At 42.2% G+C, this 15,854-nt stretch overlaps 1 protein-coding gene across 4 annotated transcripts in view; it reads right to left on the bottom strand.

Moving 5' to 3' along the window:
• The window catches only part of APP (amyloid beta precursor protein), a 167,115-nt gene that overhangs the window by 19,753 nt on the left and 131,508 nt on the right, over window positions 1-15,854 (bottom strand). For all 4 annotated transcript variants that reach the window (XM_063126740.1, XM_063126741.1, XM_063126742.1 and 1 more), the window contains 3 exons: window positions 14,109-14,237; window positions 11,186-11,285; window positions 3,511-3,732 (listed from right to left, as the gene is read on the bottom strand). In XM_063126740.1, coding sequence (XP_062982810.1) covers window positions 3,511-3,732; window positions 11,186-11,285; window positions 14,109-14,237 — 451 coding nt within the window. The remainder of the gene's footprint in view (window positions 1-3,510; window positions 3,733-11,185; window positions 11,286-14,108; window positions 14,238-15,854) is intronic.

Genomic DNA, 15,854 nt, shown 5'->3' with positions numbered 1-15,854 from the left:
CATTATTTTTAACAGCTTGTCATCACTTGGCTGAGATATGGAATATACATTCAATTTAATCACCTAAAATATTTAAGAAAGACTAACAAAATGTCAACACTGAATGCAAGGGACTTAGTATATGTGCCACAGGACCAAACAAAATCTGGAGAACTATCTGATATGACTTTTGTCCGCCTAAAGTGTGATGAATTAGGTGGGTTTTTTTTTAACATTTAATAAAATTTCCATCCACCTGTTCTGTACTTTCTCTAGAGCTATATTCAAAAAGCTACTTTTGAATGTTTTAGTAATCTGGAAAAATTGGGTGTGTATCCTATATTATGTGCTATAGCTGCGCGATTAAACTACCATAATCTTAGATAATGTTGGGGTGTCACAACCTAAAACTCCATATTGGAAGGTTGTGCTGTTTTATCTAAAGCATCAAGTACAGAAGGTATTGCCAACACAGATGTTTGCATGCTAGGTATTGTAAATAGATTCTCCAAAAGAATGGCAATAAAATGTCAGAAGTCACCGGCATGCATTTGGCTGTCTGCATTGATTTTCTCATCCAACTCATACCATATGTTCCAGTGTTTTATGCTTGTGGTAGCAGTTTCACTGCCAGGCTAGCCTATCAATCACTCATTCAAATCCATGCAGAACATCTTGCAGCAGCACAGGCTGAAATAAAATCCCAAAGTGGTAATGTTACTTGGCCTTTAGGCAAACACTTTCAATACTAGAGTAGAAGACAGAGTTTCCAACAATATCAAACCAACATTGGCAAGAGCCAGAAGTATACAAGGGATGTTAAGCATCCACTAGTAGAAATCACACAGGACCATTTAATACACTACACTGACTCAAAACCAGGTTTGCCAGAGCATTTGCATGGACCAGCTTTCCTCAACCTGGTGCCATCCAAATGTTTTCTACTACACTTTCCAAAATTCCTGCCCATTGGCCATGCTGGCTGGAGCTGGTGGGAGTTGAAGTCCAAAACATCGGGAGGGCACCAGGTTAGGGAAGGCTGGTGTGTACATGCAGGGGAGCTACAGACAATCAGGTTTCTTGATGAGTGTACCTGTATGATACCCTTTTCTGCAAGCACATGTTGGAGACATTCACTCATTAAATGTCTTGGTCTTCACTTGAAGCATCTTAAGAAGATCTGCTCCTACAGTGGCCAAGCCGATGCTTGCAGGAAACCCACAAAGAGGACATAAATGCAATAGCACCCTCCCGGTGATGTTCCCCAGCAAGTGCTATTCAGCAACATACTGGGCTGTTTGCATAACATGACAGCCCACTGCGAGTTATTTAACCCACAGTGAGGATGTGGTGTGTGCAGCCACCAATATGAATATGCAATGTTTACTTGGAAGTTGCTACGCTATGGAAACCTGGAGATCATGGTTTATGCAAGAGTTGGGCTGTTTTAGGGTCTGTTTTAGGGTTATGTGAGGGTTGTTAATGTTGTTTAACCCTCACATAAGCCACGCTTGCTGAGTTTGCAAGACATGATTAACCCCAAGTGGGGGTTGGATATGTAATGTGCTGCCCACGGGCTCCACAGCTTGTCATCGGTTAAATGACCACGGCAAGCCACAGTGTGTCATCTGAACCCAGACACTGTTTCTGATATTGGGGGCAATATATAGCCACGAGAAGCCACTGGTAGGCTTGTGCGAACATCTCACGTGCACATCTAATAAATAAATAAATAGTCCCCAAGTTCTCCATTTATGACATGTTGATTTAGACAGCAGAACCACGTTTATGTACTGCATAAAATGAAATAAAATGAAGGCTTTCTCCCAGACCTGAAAAGACAACGTCTCAACATTTAGCACTGGTAAATCCACATCAGTGATGTGGAAAGGTAAAATATGAGCAACTTTCAGAGGAAGAAAAGGCTTTTCTACACTGATCTCAAATATTATTGGATTCATTCATTCAGCATTATCTTAAATATTCTTTAGAAAGAACAGTATTTTCCTGCTTGATCTGTACCAGGCAAATGGAATGTGCAACTGCATGTCTGTAATCAATCCCAAGTGCGTAGGTGGAAAATTTGTTGGATTTAAAACATGATAATTCACCAATTCAGCACAACCCACACTGAAATGAAATGAATGGGAGTTGTATAGGACACAACCGAACTGTCATACAATTTCTTGTTAAAGAACATGCTCCCAGGTGATGGTTGGTTGTATGTATCTGGTTGCGTCCCTCTACTGATGGAAAGCTTTTTGATCTATCAGTGGAAAGGGTTGGCAATTTTTGCTGATTCCTCCTTTGCACCCCCTCAAAATCTGATCCAGACGGTTGAGTTTTCGTATAGCGGGGGAAGTGCTGCAGAAGAAAGGGTGAATTTACAAAAATCATCTCCCCACTTTCACTTACACAATCCTCTGCTAGATCAAAGAGCCATCCATAAATGAAGGGCCCCAATTGGATACAATCCTGTAGCATTTGTTAACTGCAAATAGATACATACTGCAAATAGAACTATTCATTTACAGTCCAATAAACTTTATAGATGGTTTCTTCACCACACTGTATTATAATTTCCAATAAGTACCCAACGCTTGCAATGGATGATCATGCTTTACAAGACGTACATAAACGCACAGTGCATTTGAGTTTTTAAAATGCCACAGTAAGGCAATAATGAATATTTTAAACTGTTGTTAACTCGGGAATGATCCATGCTTCTTACTATTAAGTTAAACAAAAACGGAATGATACATTTTGATATATGTTGTCCTTGGAATAACATCATCATCACAATAAATCAACAATTTCCCCCCATGTTAATCTGGCACAATTTATCTTCCTGACAGACTTAGTTTTTGACTGCGGAGAACTCATTGTTTACCCCTAAAACAGAAAAAGTTGTTTTTTAAAAAAGTTCTAATCAATATAGCTGGAACTGAATAAAATCTGACCTTAGAGCAAAAATATCACCTGATGTTTATCCATTTATCAATTACTTTCAATGTAGAAATCTGCACCAATGGCATGTTCAATGAAGGCTGCAATATGCTCTCCAAGTAGCTATTCTAGGAGACAAACTTTCTTTGGAGAAATCTATATTGCTCAATTATCAAAGAAGCTTTAACAGCAACAATTTGAAATAAGCTGACTGATAATGCCCTAGTTAGATGTATCTCTAAGGCATCAATACCGGCTCATTTAATTAGGCTTTTATTATTTCAAGTTGTAACCAATTCTGACAAGTTCACATTAATTTTTTAGTGGGGTCAAACATCTCACTTAAATTTTGACTGCTTATCAGTTCAAGGCAGTACATGAACTTCAACACTGAGCTTTGCCTTGCATCTCAATGTCTGCCATCTACCCAAAACAAAGAAAGGCAAGTCGTTTGGACAGACCTTTCACCACTCAGAATGAGCAATTCCTCGCTTGAGTCAGAAAGGTCAAGTCTTTCTCATAACACATCCAGCTACAATCGTACACTGTCTCCAGCCAAGGAACTCTTTAGTCATCTTACATTACCTTCATTTTCAGTATTCGCTGGGACTGAATCTACTGCAAAGGGATGCCAAGGCTGGAGGTCATCTAGGCTGAATTCCCCATCTACTGGAAGGAGTTCAACAGTTGTTTTCGTCTCTGTCAATGAAGGCATGAGGGCATCATTTCCATAGCTGATCCTGGGCTCACTGATCATATTTGCCAAGACATCATCAGAGTAGTTTTGCTCTTTTTGAAGCAGTTCATCTGGAGGAAAGGAAAAAGAATATATTTGATCATGCTAGTTACATTGGTAAATTGTTGCAATGGAGAAAGCACAAAACTGGTTCAAAACTTGTGTGGTAAAAGAAAAATAATGAAGGGGTGTCTACACAACTCCACCTTGGAAGAGCATCAGCTCAAAAGTCCGCAGCATTGCTGTTGTGAGGCTAGGCCAATAAAGTTAGGCAGGGCAGGAGGGAGTGTTGGCTATCTAACCAGAAAATCCCACCCCCTACCCTGTGTTCCCATCAACAACAAGAAAAGACAGCCTCTCGCCAATTGGAGCTTTTTTGGATAACCTGGAGCAAAGTTAAAAGTTGCTGCAAATCAGCACTTTGAAAATAAGCAGTTTAGGGCGAGAAGTCCCAATGTTGTTGTGAGTTGCTGGCTGTGTCATTTAAACAACACAGCACCACTGCACAGCCACTATAGGGTTAATACAGTGTATAGACATTCCCAAGGTCTACTCCTGCAGTTAAGAGAAAAAAGAAACACTGCACATAATTGCAGTAAATGCAAACAAGTGCAACCTTGCAACAATTCACCTTAGGTGAATGGGACTGTATTTCATGGCCTCTGCATTCTTGTCATTTCCCCACCCCTCTGGCTTCAAGTGCATCTTATACAAAGACTATGTAAACTACAAGCCTCCTCCATCTTCTAGATGTTACACTCCCCCCCCCCACTGCCACCCCACCCTTATTTCTGCTGTCAATCCACAGGGCAGACCAGTATATCCACAGGCAAATATCTATCAGTGAATGGTATGAGTCAGCTGTGTGGATCGTCAGCCACAAGTGTGACCTGAATTGAACCACCAAATGTTTTGTCTCAATGTGCCTGAGTACTGCCAGCATCGACAAAGGCAGACATAGCCTCCTGGGCTACTCACTTGTCTCTGCATCATCCAGTTTTGTTGCAAGAAACATGTGGAAGGATCCAATTTCTCTCTGGCATCCGATGACCCCAGGGCTGGCCAGCACCACCAGCATGTATTCGTTTAGTGTCAATGTCAACACTCTCCTCGTTTTCTAAATTGGGATGGCTTCTGTAGTACGTGCATGGCTAGCTAGTCAAGATATCCCTGTGGCATTTTATTATGAGGGTAAGCTAAGCAGTGAAAGGAAGTAGGAAGAAGCCAAGTAATAAATTCTATCAACAAACCCACCAAGGGAATGAGTTGCTTTTAATCCATTTGGTGATAGGCTAAAATGAGCATTAAGTGCAAATGATGTAAACTATGTCATAATTAAGTTCTTGCTACTTTCTCCACTGCACATGCTTATGACAATCATATTTCAAAATAAGCAATTAATTTTGCAATTCTGACCTATTTTCTAGAATGCCGGACAGCAAACTAGCATCTCAATTTCAAAAGAAAAACTTCTAATACAAGCAGTAAAATCTTATAGATGCCTTCTCAGAAATAAATCCCACTGAGTTCAGTTGGGTGTATTCCCAAGTACGTAGATAGAGGGCTGCAGCCTAAATTGTGTCCATAGTTGAATTCTGTACCTAACACATTTCCTATTTTCTTTATTAAAAGATACCAGCCATGATCCAGACAGATCGGATTATGGTTGCTGCATTTTGTGTCCATTCAGGCAGGTGTATTAGTTGATATTTCTCATTCCTGCACCTACCTAACACAGTTCATCAAACAGACAATCACATTTTAAATTCTCCAGATTTTAAAATAAGGCTTAGCAGACAAGAAGCACCGCAAAACGAAAAACGTAAATGGACTCTCGGGAGCACATGCAGCTTTCTTTCGCATGGATTGCAAATTTCTTTCACAAATTGGACATATATCTCCTTTCACCACTTTCACTTCAAAGCTTGCTATGTAACAGCTCACTCAGTAATTTAGAGACTAACCAATTTCCCATTCCATTATAAACCATCTATTCCATTAAAAATTCAGCCCACTCTGTCTGCAATCACCAAGGTTGTTTAGCAGTCTTATTTAGATTCACCAACTTCTCTTTCTGGCTCACCTTATCATCTCACATTATTACGTTGTTATGTTCACATTATTAAAATTCTAACACATACTGAAACGAAAACCAACCAACTACTGATCAGATCCACAAAGAAAACAGGTTTACTACCTCAGACTGCAGCCTTTCTGCTGCATTGTGTTGCTGAAATGGCCACTGGCAAAAACATCTAATAATTTTCACGTTGAATTTTTGTTTTAAAATGGGATCTGATTCCAGTTTCAAGGGAGAAGGCCTCTGCTCTTATCATCCTCTCTACTGGGCAATCTGGTTCTAAGAACCTAAAGTCTCTTAAATAGGGCAGAAAGAGGCAGGGACAAATTAAGTATGATCCCATGGATTACAGCCAAACTACGGATCACTGCGGACCACCTGCCCTTCTAGGACAATCTAAGAAAGCAGGATATATGAGGACAGGGGGCAGTATGCATTTCTGTGTACGTATCTGCATATCAGGCTTGGTGAAGCTAAGGCTACCCACGGTTAAAAGATTGGCATTTGGCAGTGAGTCACAGTACCACACTTGAATTCCCCTGTTTCACTATATCTTATTCGTTGTTGCATGGCCCATTTGTTAAACCAAATGAATCCAAGGACACTGTAAAACTTGCTTTCATAAATGCATGGGTATGGAGAGGACCACATGATACTGAATTCAAAGCATACTCCTTTAGCTTCCGGCTAACACTCCACCTTCACCGACACTCACTGCCAGACCACACATTGCACGCATCACATGACAGCAGCCCTGCTGGGTGCGAATTCTGCCTACTGAGAACTTCCTTGCCCAAAAAGCAGGAAAAGCTAGAGGGAACAAAAATTACACAGTGAAAGAAGAGCTTCTAGTTGCCTCACACAGTCTGTTGTTTATCGCCACTATCTCTCCTCCTAGTAGAAATAAAAAAGCAAAGGATGGTAATACTTCTACTAGGGCCAGCCCAAATGCCATGGTCATGCTTCCAAGTTCTCCAAAACACTTTGTCAGACTGGTTGTTGACAACAAAAGGGAAGGGGGCAAGTTCAGAAAAAGCTGAGCATGACGCAGTTGCTTCTATGCCTGCATGTTACAAATAGTTCTAAAATGGAGTGCAGGAGGACGGTAGCAGACTTATGAACAGCCCTTTTCTCCTGCTGCTTCAATGCCTCCTCCCAACCCCTACAGATAATTAGCCACTTAGAAAAGAGATAAGGTGAGATAAACTACAGATGGTGAAAGGCAGACAGCTACTCTTTCCCTGATTTCTACCTGCAATCCCCACCTTTCTCTGACTATTGGTGGGAAGACGTAACATTCTCAAGAGAGCCCCTTTGTGATGAGAATGTTCTCACGTGATGAGTGCAATGTATACCCAAGCATCTGTATTTAACACAGACAAATGCCCTGTGTTTTTAGATTATATATGCAACTAAAATAAATAAAAAGAAATATAGCAGCTGGTGGGACTACTATACTTGAGAACAGCTATACTGAGGTTTCCACTTTAAAAATGTCTCCAGAGCCCATCCCCCATCCAGGCTTGATTGAACTCATTCTATAGATCAGAGCTTGGCCAACTCAGCATTTTCTTGAAGGCTTTCCTGAGCCTTTCAACTTGAATCTGCCACCTTTCAAACTAAACTGCCCAACTCCAGCGAAAATTGGCAAATCATTCTTTAGATCAGTCTTCCCAATCTGACTGGAGAATGCTGGGAGTTGTAGGCCAACTCATCTGGAAGGCACCAGATTAGGAAAGACTGCTTTAGAGGAACGGTTTGAAAGAACAGGCTTGAGTCAGGGTATTACTCTGCTCTTTCCACTGACCAAACAAATTGCTCTTGTAAAACGGGAATTACGTAAAGCAACTTTAAAGAAACTTATCAGAATTCCTGGGCTACATGCACTTTTTGTGATCTGTCTTTCTCTTACTTTCTTTTCTTTTTTTTAAAGGCACTTCTGTGCAAATACTACATCTGTGGCAGAAAAGATTTCTGAATACATTTAGGAAAATTCCAAAGGGCAGAGTCATGAATCATTTCAAAGAACACAGAATTGACACAGTAGAAGTTTTAAGCTTAGCAACACCCCAGTTTTCTTTAGATGTCAGAATAAGTTTCATAAAATAAAATCATTGTAAGAAAGTTGGGTGCCTATGAAATACAATATAAAATGCAGCCATCCTGAAAAATGAACAACCTAGATCTTGTTAGTTCACAGAAGGAAAATGTTCTTTCCACCCTCTCCTCCCCACGCTCCCTAAAAAGTTTCTCTGGAATGTAGAATGGGATATGGGTAGCAGGGATTGGGTGGGGAGCCAGGAAACTTTGCTTCCACATGGTAGGTCAAGGAAACATGGGGCTTGGAGTCCATGCGCTGACTTTCTGAAGGCAGAAATGAAGTGGGTGCACCCCAATCCCGGTTGTTCTTTTCTGTGTGGGAGGAAAAGGACATGCAAGCATCGTGTCTCACACTAGAGGTATTCACACATTACACCAAATGTGCGTTCACACTCTGCGCATGCTGTGAGAATCCAGGTCTATTAAGTTGTGACATTGCACAACATCATTACTAATCATGGCACACAACTGTTACGGCATTAACCTTAGCTTCCTATTTCCTGGCTTTGTACAGCTTGAGCCAATCTAAGCGTGCCTTAATTCTGGCCTTAAACAGCAGGGTTTTTGATCATTGAACGTTAACTTCGTTCATGGCAACTTCTCCTTCTGTATCTAATTCAATTAGTTCCACCAGAAACAGATCAGTTCCTCCAGAAAAATCTAAACAACATGGACAAAACAAGGTGAACAAATAACAAGAGTGACCTCTATGCCAGACTGCTAAACTGAACTCTTTCGGATGGATTGGTTCCTCTCTCAATATTACTTTAAATTATGTCCTCTAACTTTTATAAAACATGCAATTCAGCTGCCAAAAAGAAGAGCACAAAACCTTGTTTACCAGGACCCTAAAGAAAAAGCTAGCAGCAGTGTTCAAGTTGCAGTAACAAAGACTGAGTTTGGATAGCAAGAAATGCCTCTGAACGGTATGAAGAGCTAGATAATGAAGCAAACCCAGCATCTGTTGAGGCAGAAGTACTCAGCAAGCAGATGCATGGCAGATGTTTATAGCTGTTCCACCATCACAAGTACTGAAATATGCATAAGATTTTCATATGTCCCAGGCATTCATTAAAAGCCCATTGTATTGCCTATTGCAACATCTTTAGAACTTCTGAAGTAAAAAGATGCTGCATAATTTGGAAATCTAGCTGCACACTTTGAAATGAAAATATGCTTTGCATAACAGGCGTTAACAACTGTCTAATGCTTGGTTACATAAAATCATAGAATAGTAGAGTTAGAAGGGCCATCCAGTCCAACCCCCCCTGCTCATTTTCAGAAATCTGCCTTAAAGCATACCTGACAGGTGGCTGTCCTGCTGCCTCTTGAATGCCTCTAGTGTGGGAGAGGCCACAACCTCCCAAGGTAATTGGTTCCATTGTCATACTGCTCTAACAGTCAGGAAGTTTTTCCTGATGTCCAGCTGGAATCTGGCTTCCTGTAACTTGAGCCCATTATTCCATGCCCTACACTCTGGGAGGATCAAGAAGAGATCCTAGCCCTCCTCTCTGTGACAACCTTTGAAGAGTGCTATCATGTCTCCCCTCAATCTTCTCTTCTCAAGGCTAAACATGCCTTGTTCTTTCAGTCTCTCCTCATAGGGTTAGGTCCTGTTTTTATAGAAGATCATCATTACCTTATTTATTTAGGTTGAATCCCCATGTCCCCCAGGGGCCCCACTTTGTGCCATGTGCCAAGGTGGAGGGATAGTGGAAAGGAATACTGTATGCGAGGTAGCCAACAACAACCAGCTTTGTAATTGCTAGTCTGAGGCCTCCTTTCCCATTAACAGAACAGGTTGCACAGTGGGGTAGAGGGAGGAGCAAGGATGGAGCCTCAATGGACCAGAGGGAGACCCTCAACCCTCTGGTCCACTCAATACCTATTTAATGGGAGGCCATCAGCAGACTTGGTTACTGCATTCCCGGCCATATATATACCATCGTTCTGCCCATAACAGGACTGAAATGACAGCTTACAATACTAAGATTTTGGCATGCTTTGGAGGGGAAATCTAACGAAGCCACTCTTCATTCAAAGCACTGTAAGAACTTAAGAAGAGCCATGCTGTATCATTAATTCATTCATTCACACACTCACTACATTTCTACACCGCCCAACAGCTGAAGCTCCCTGGGTGGTTCACAAAAATCAGAACCATAATAAAACAACCAACAGTCTAAAAACACAAATACAAAATACAGTAAAAAAGCACAACCAGGATAAAACCACGCGGCAGAAATTGATAGAAGATTCTGTTCACATAGGCCTTTGCTAGACCTACCTTAAAATCTGCGATGGAGGAAGAGAGAGCCCGCGATGCAACTATCGCGGGCTATTGCCCAGTCTAGACATCAGACGCGACGAGCTGAAGGAAAGACCCGTCGCGTCTGCCATTTTTTTTCAATTTTAAAGGGCGATGCGCATGAATGCTTGTGCGCTCAGGTAAGGGTTTTTTGTTAAAATTAATTTGATTTCCCCTCTCTCCCCACCCTGCCCCCGATATGCGCAGCGCTCCTGGGAAGCACTGTGCCCTGTGCGCAGCTTCTCCCGGCTATGCGTGAGTAATTGCTCAGAGCTGGGAAAAGCTGCGGAATGGGCTATACACTCACGGTCTTGGGCTCAGCCTGAGACCACAGGAAAAATCGGGCTTAAAGGGGTAGGCTATATCCCGGGGCCAGGGAGGGTTGATCTGGACGCACAGGGGCAATCCCGGGTATCAGCCCGGGATATAGCCTGGTCTAGCAAAGGTCATAGTGGTCAAACAGCTGTTCATGAAAAGTAGGACATGAGTGAAATAACGCACTCCCGCCCACCAACTAACATTATTACCTCTGAGACTGGAGATAATATCTAGCCATCAGGACTGGTAGCCACTGATAGCCTTATCCTCCATGAATTCCCCCGTCTGATTTTAAAAGCATCCAAGTTGATGGACACTACTGCATCTTGTGGTGGAGAATTGCACTGTGTAAAGAAATACTTCCTTTTCTCTGTCCTGAATCTCTCATGATTCAACTACATGAGATGACCCAGGGTTCGCATATTATGAGAGAGGATGATCTAAGCTTTAGATAGAAAACTGCATTTCTCTTTCCACATGGGATTTGCCAGGCGTATTGTGCTATTAACTGTGTATGTTATATTAATTCTCTCTCCCCTCCCACAACCTAATATCATTTTTAATAAGAAAGCTACCTTCTGGTCTTATTTATCACTATCCCCTTTATTACCAAGCAGGTTTTTCATTTATTCCTCCTTGCCCTTCCATGGTTGAAAATTATCTACCAAATTATTTTCAGGACCGTAGAATTCCCAAAGCAAAAGGCACAGCAGCTTACCAACTTCATCCTGAATCTCCTCCGCAACCGCTGGCACATTGTAAAGGAGGGAAAGAGACTGGTTCATGCGTTCATATGTCACACGTAGGTGTGTCATAACCTAAAGAAGTGTTTAAAAGAAAACAAAACAAAGCAGTTTGCAGTTGTGATCTCTGATGTGTCAAGGCAAACGCAAGTAGTGCCGACATCTCTACTGCAACTTTAAATATATTTCACAGATCACAACAATTCACAGCCCCGTCAAGCACCCTATTGATTTTATAGCTGGGAATCCATTAGAAAGTTACTGAGCAATTCACTACTGTCACCCTAGTCTTGAAGAGGAGCAAGGCTTTGTGGCAGATATCCTCAACAGTTATGCTTTTGTCGCTACTGTTGCTCTTGTCAAGGAGGATTCACTTCCATTAAAGCTGCCTATGAAAACGACTGTCACCACAGTGCACGAAGTTGGTAACAAGGCAGGTGCAGGAATTTTAGCCCAGTTTCAGTAGGAAGAGCCTCTCTACTTGGATTTACAGGGGCCATTTCTACAACTACCCTGGGATCGTCCCGGGATCATCCCTGTGCATCCAAATGACACACAGGGCATGGCTAGATCAGGGGGGTGGAAGGGGATGATCTCGCGATATAATGATCGCGAGATCCTCCCCCTCAGTCTACATGCAGCGTGCAACATCCTGGGAGGACGGAGGATGTCGCACCCACCATTTTAAAAAAACAAACAAACACAGAAGCTGCAGTGAAAAAGTAAAAAAAAAAAGGCCTGACCCCAATCCCCACCCACCCACCCACCCCAATGGGAACGGAGCACTTGGAAGATCTCCATGCCCTGTGCCTGCTTCCTGGCTCCTCACGGTTACTCGCAAGGAGCCAGGAAGAAACAAGGACGACTTCCCACACGAGACCGCAGGAGAAGCCAGGATTAAAGCCATCCCTGGGATCCCCTGTGCGTTATGTGGATCCACAGGGACGATCCCGGGATATCACTTCGTCTAGACATGCCCACAGAGGATCCCAGGAGCAGGCAGCGATGATTCCCACCATTTGCCTGGGATAATCCTTAGGTGTAGAAAGGGCCAGGGACTGATGAAAGAGGAGAGAAAAATAAGAAGCATATGCCCAGATAAATAAGAAGCGGCAAGAGAATTTTGAAGCCATGTTTTTCCCTTCCCTGTCGGTGACTAATAGTTTGCTGAGACTGACGTTTCAGCTGATTTATATAGGCAGGTCCCTTGGCTTTCATAATGGTTTTTCTTATTTAAAGTGCTTTATGTTAATCTGTTCTATGGATTGAAAACTCAGGTTCCTAGTCATTTTAGTCCAGACATGTCTAATTTGGTGCCAGCGAGCCATTCTAGACTTCAGCTCCCATCAGCCTTAACCGCCATGGCCAATAGTCAGGAATTCCAGGAGTTGTAGTCCAAAACATTTGGAGGGCACCAGGTTGAAGAAGGCTGTTTCAGATACTGTGTATTGTTTAAGTTTTTCTAATATTTTTGTTGCCAGTTTCTATTCCTGTACAAATTTGGAAGGGAATTGTTATGTTTATTGTACAAACACAAAAACATAAGCCTGCCTTTTAGGATGCATTTAGTAAAAAAAAAAGATAAATGAAAATCAACACATTTTCACATCACTGTAAAGATGTCCCTGGTTGCTGTGGTAAGAGATAACTGAACCACTCACAGAAAGGTAAAGCTCTTTGTTCCACATATTATGCTACAGGCCACTGAAAAGCCCTTATTCATATCAGTGCTTAATTCTCACAAACGGGTAACATTTAAATGTTCCCTGCTGCATATGTTGCTCAATTGCATGCAAAATATATACGCCAACAGCAACAAATCCTTGGCACTGATACGCGTATTTTGCATGTGATTGGGTGACCCATGAGGCAAGAAGCATTGAACCATTACTGCTTTAATATGGATTGTCACAATGGGTAAGGGATTTTTTTAGCAGCCTGCACAAGAATATCTAAATTGACCCCTAGAGCTTAGAACTCTGAACTGCAACATGGCTTAGACTTTCCCCCATGGAAATGCCTGCAAATGGGATTCCCTGTAAAGTGGAATGCCTGAGAATCCTATTGCAAAGCAAGAACTACTGTGTTGATCTACATCCATCCATTAGCCGTGCCTATCAGATAACTCACTACATCAATAGTCTGGGCTGGTCACGGCTGAGTCCTTGTGCGTCCAAATGACGCACAGGGACTCCTGGGGGCAGGGGGGAACGAGCATGGGTTTTCTCAGGGATAAATAAACCCTGGGAAAACCCAATTCTTCCTGTGGTCTCGGGACCGTGGGAGGTATGTGGCCACCTGCCCTTGCTTTGTCCCGCCTCCCGCGAGTAAACATGAGGAGGAGGGAAACGGGTATGGGCACAGAGCTCTTTGGGCACTCTGTGCCCATCGGGAGGGAGGGAGAGGGGTCAGGGCTTTTTTTTTTAACCTTCGTTTTCGCTGGAGCGCAAGTGCACTCCAGCTCCTTTTCTTTCTTTCTTTTTAAAAAATGGCGTCAGCGATGGGTGCGACATCTGGGACGTTGTGCAGCCATTTGGACGCAGGGCGACAATCCCAGAAGCAGGTAAGTCTGGGATCGTCTCCCCTGCATCTTTCTACACCCTTAGGTGTAGAAAGGGCCTAAGTAGCCAGATAAATTTAATCCAGAGAAGGGCATATTATAAACATGTAACCTATGAATACAACCCAAATGACTAAAACTTGTTACAAAAGTACTGTGACCATATTAATTGAAGAGTATCAAATCGTTAGCAGATATCATCAAAGGGATGCTAACTGACACCAATTTATTGCAAATCTTCCAAAAAATAAAATAAAAAATTAAAGACAGTCTTAAGAAGTTAACATTCATCCAGTATTAAAACAGGAATCCCTTCCTCTTTTGATGGATATATTTACCTGAGATCTGATTTGAGCAGCTTTCTTAGGATCCACCATACGGACATGCTCAAAATGTTTGAGTGTATGTTGCCTGTCTTTCTGCTCAGCACGCACATATTTCTTCAGCATGTTGAACACATGTCGAGGCTGTGGAGACAGAACCAGCCATGTGTATCAATCATATTATAAGCATTAAGGCAGCTAGCATTTCTGCGAGTAGGAATATGAGGTCCTTTGAAATGCAGACATAGTGGGATGTCAGATAAATTGTACAGACATGGTACAAGAAGTAGTAATGATTGTGTATTTACAAGTATTTATTTATTTATTACATTTATATACTGCCCCACAGCCGAAGCTCTCTGGGCAGTTCACAAAAGTTAAAACAGTAAACATTAAAAGTGCTGGGACCCAAGCACTCTTCTTCCTTAGGGTAAAAGGCATTTTCGTTTCAGAGTAGTAACTGGGGGAAATGATTTTTCCTAGCAACAATATATAGTTCCCTCTTGTAATGTGAAGTATTAAGACCCATTAGTTTTCCTGGTGGAAATAAACCTCCTAAGACCTGTTCGATAATATTGGATTCTCCTCAAGGGTGTGGCTGTGCTCACTGTCATGGCAAACAACTGTGCTTCAAAATGTATCACTACACCACTAAGCAACAGTCTGGTGAGCCATGAAGTATGCGGATCTAGAAAAAGATAACATCTGCCATATTCATTAAAAAATTGAGGCATAACTGAAAAGTTTCTAGACCTTGATGATGCTACAGGGAATACAGATCTGGGCATGGGTTCATCATGACACAGCGTTTAACCCAAAATTTCATTGCTCAAACCAGCTAATTATAAGCTGCACATACAACGTTGCATAACACGGGCTTCTGGGGCAGCCAATTCCCTATAATGAACACACTTTCTTTAGGGAAGAGGCTTGTTAAGCTGCCTAAGCAGAAAATATTCTAGGAGGCTATTTCTTTTTCTAATATATAACATATGGGCCAAAGATTTAGTATTATTCAAGTAGAAGTTAACAGGGTATAAAGATGTTCAGTGCAGGACTACATTTTGCATTCCTCTGTTCCTCCAGCGAAGATGCTAACTTTGGTCCTTCTGGGCCCATGCACAGAATGCTTGAAGGCTCCTGCTTTGAATCTATGCCTGCCTGTCTTTGGGCTCATCTACACCAAGCAGGATATTGCACTATGAAAGCGGCATGTAAAAGTCAGGAGCCACAATAAGCAGGATATAGCACTATGAAAACGGTATATAGTATGTGTCACTGGGCCCCAAGATTTGTTAGTGAACTTCAATATTGCTATAAAACAGTAGTGTGGCTCCTGCCTTTTATATACCACTTTCATAGTGCAATATCCTGCTTGGAGTAGATGAGGCCTAAGTCTTCCTATTTCTATAAATCAGGGGTGGGGGACCTTTGGGTCTAGGGGCCCCCCCATTTCTTAAGGGGGGGAGGAACTACTAGCAATAATAGCTTTAAACTCCAATATGCTGGTAATTTTTGTATTCTTCACTCCACTGCTTTTGTCTCTGGCCCCACCCCCTTGGCCTTCAGCCCTGCCCATCACTAGAACATGGCCTCTGAGGGCTTATCTGAAATGGAATTTGGCCCTTGGGCTGAAAGAGGTTCCACACCCTTGCTAGAAAGGCTGACTCCAGTCACCTCTAACCCTAGATGAAGGAAGACCAGCCACCAACACCCCTATACATTCCAATAAGCCACTCTGCAGGAATCAGTTACTGTGTG

This window comes from Elgaria multicarinata, chromosome 5 (genome assembly GCF_023053635.1).
Source record: "Elgaria multicarinata webbii isolate HBS135686 ecotype San Diego chromosome 5, rElgMul1.1.pri, whole genome shotgun sequence".
In the NCBI taxonomy this organism is placed as follows: Eukaryota; Metazoa; Chordata; class Lepidosauria; order Squamata; family Anguidae; genus Elgaria; species Elgaria multicarinata.
This window is presented reverse-complemented; position numbering and strand designations above follow the sequence as displayed.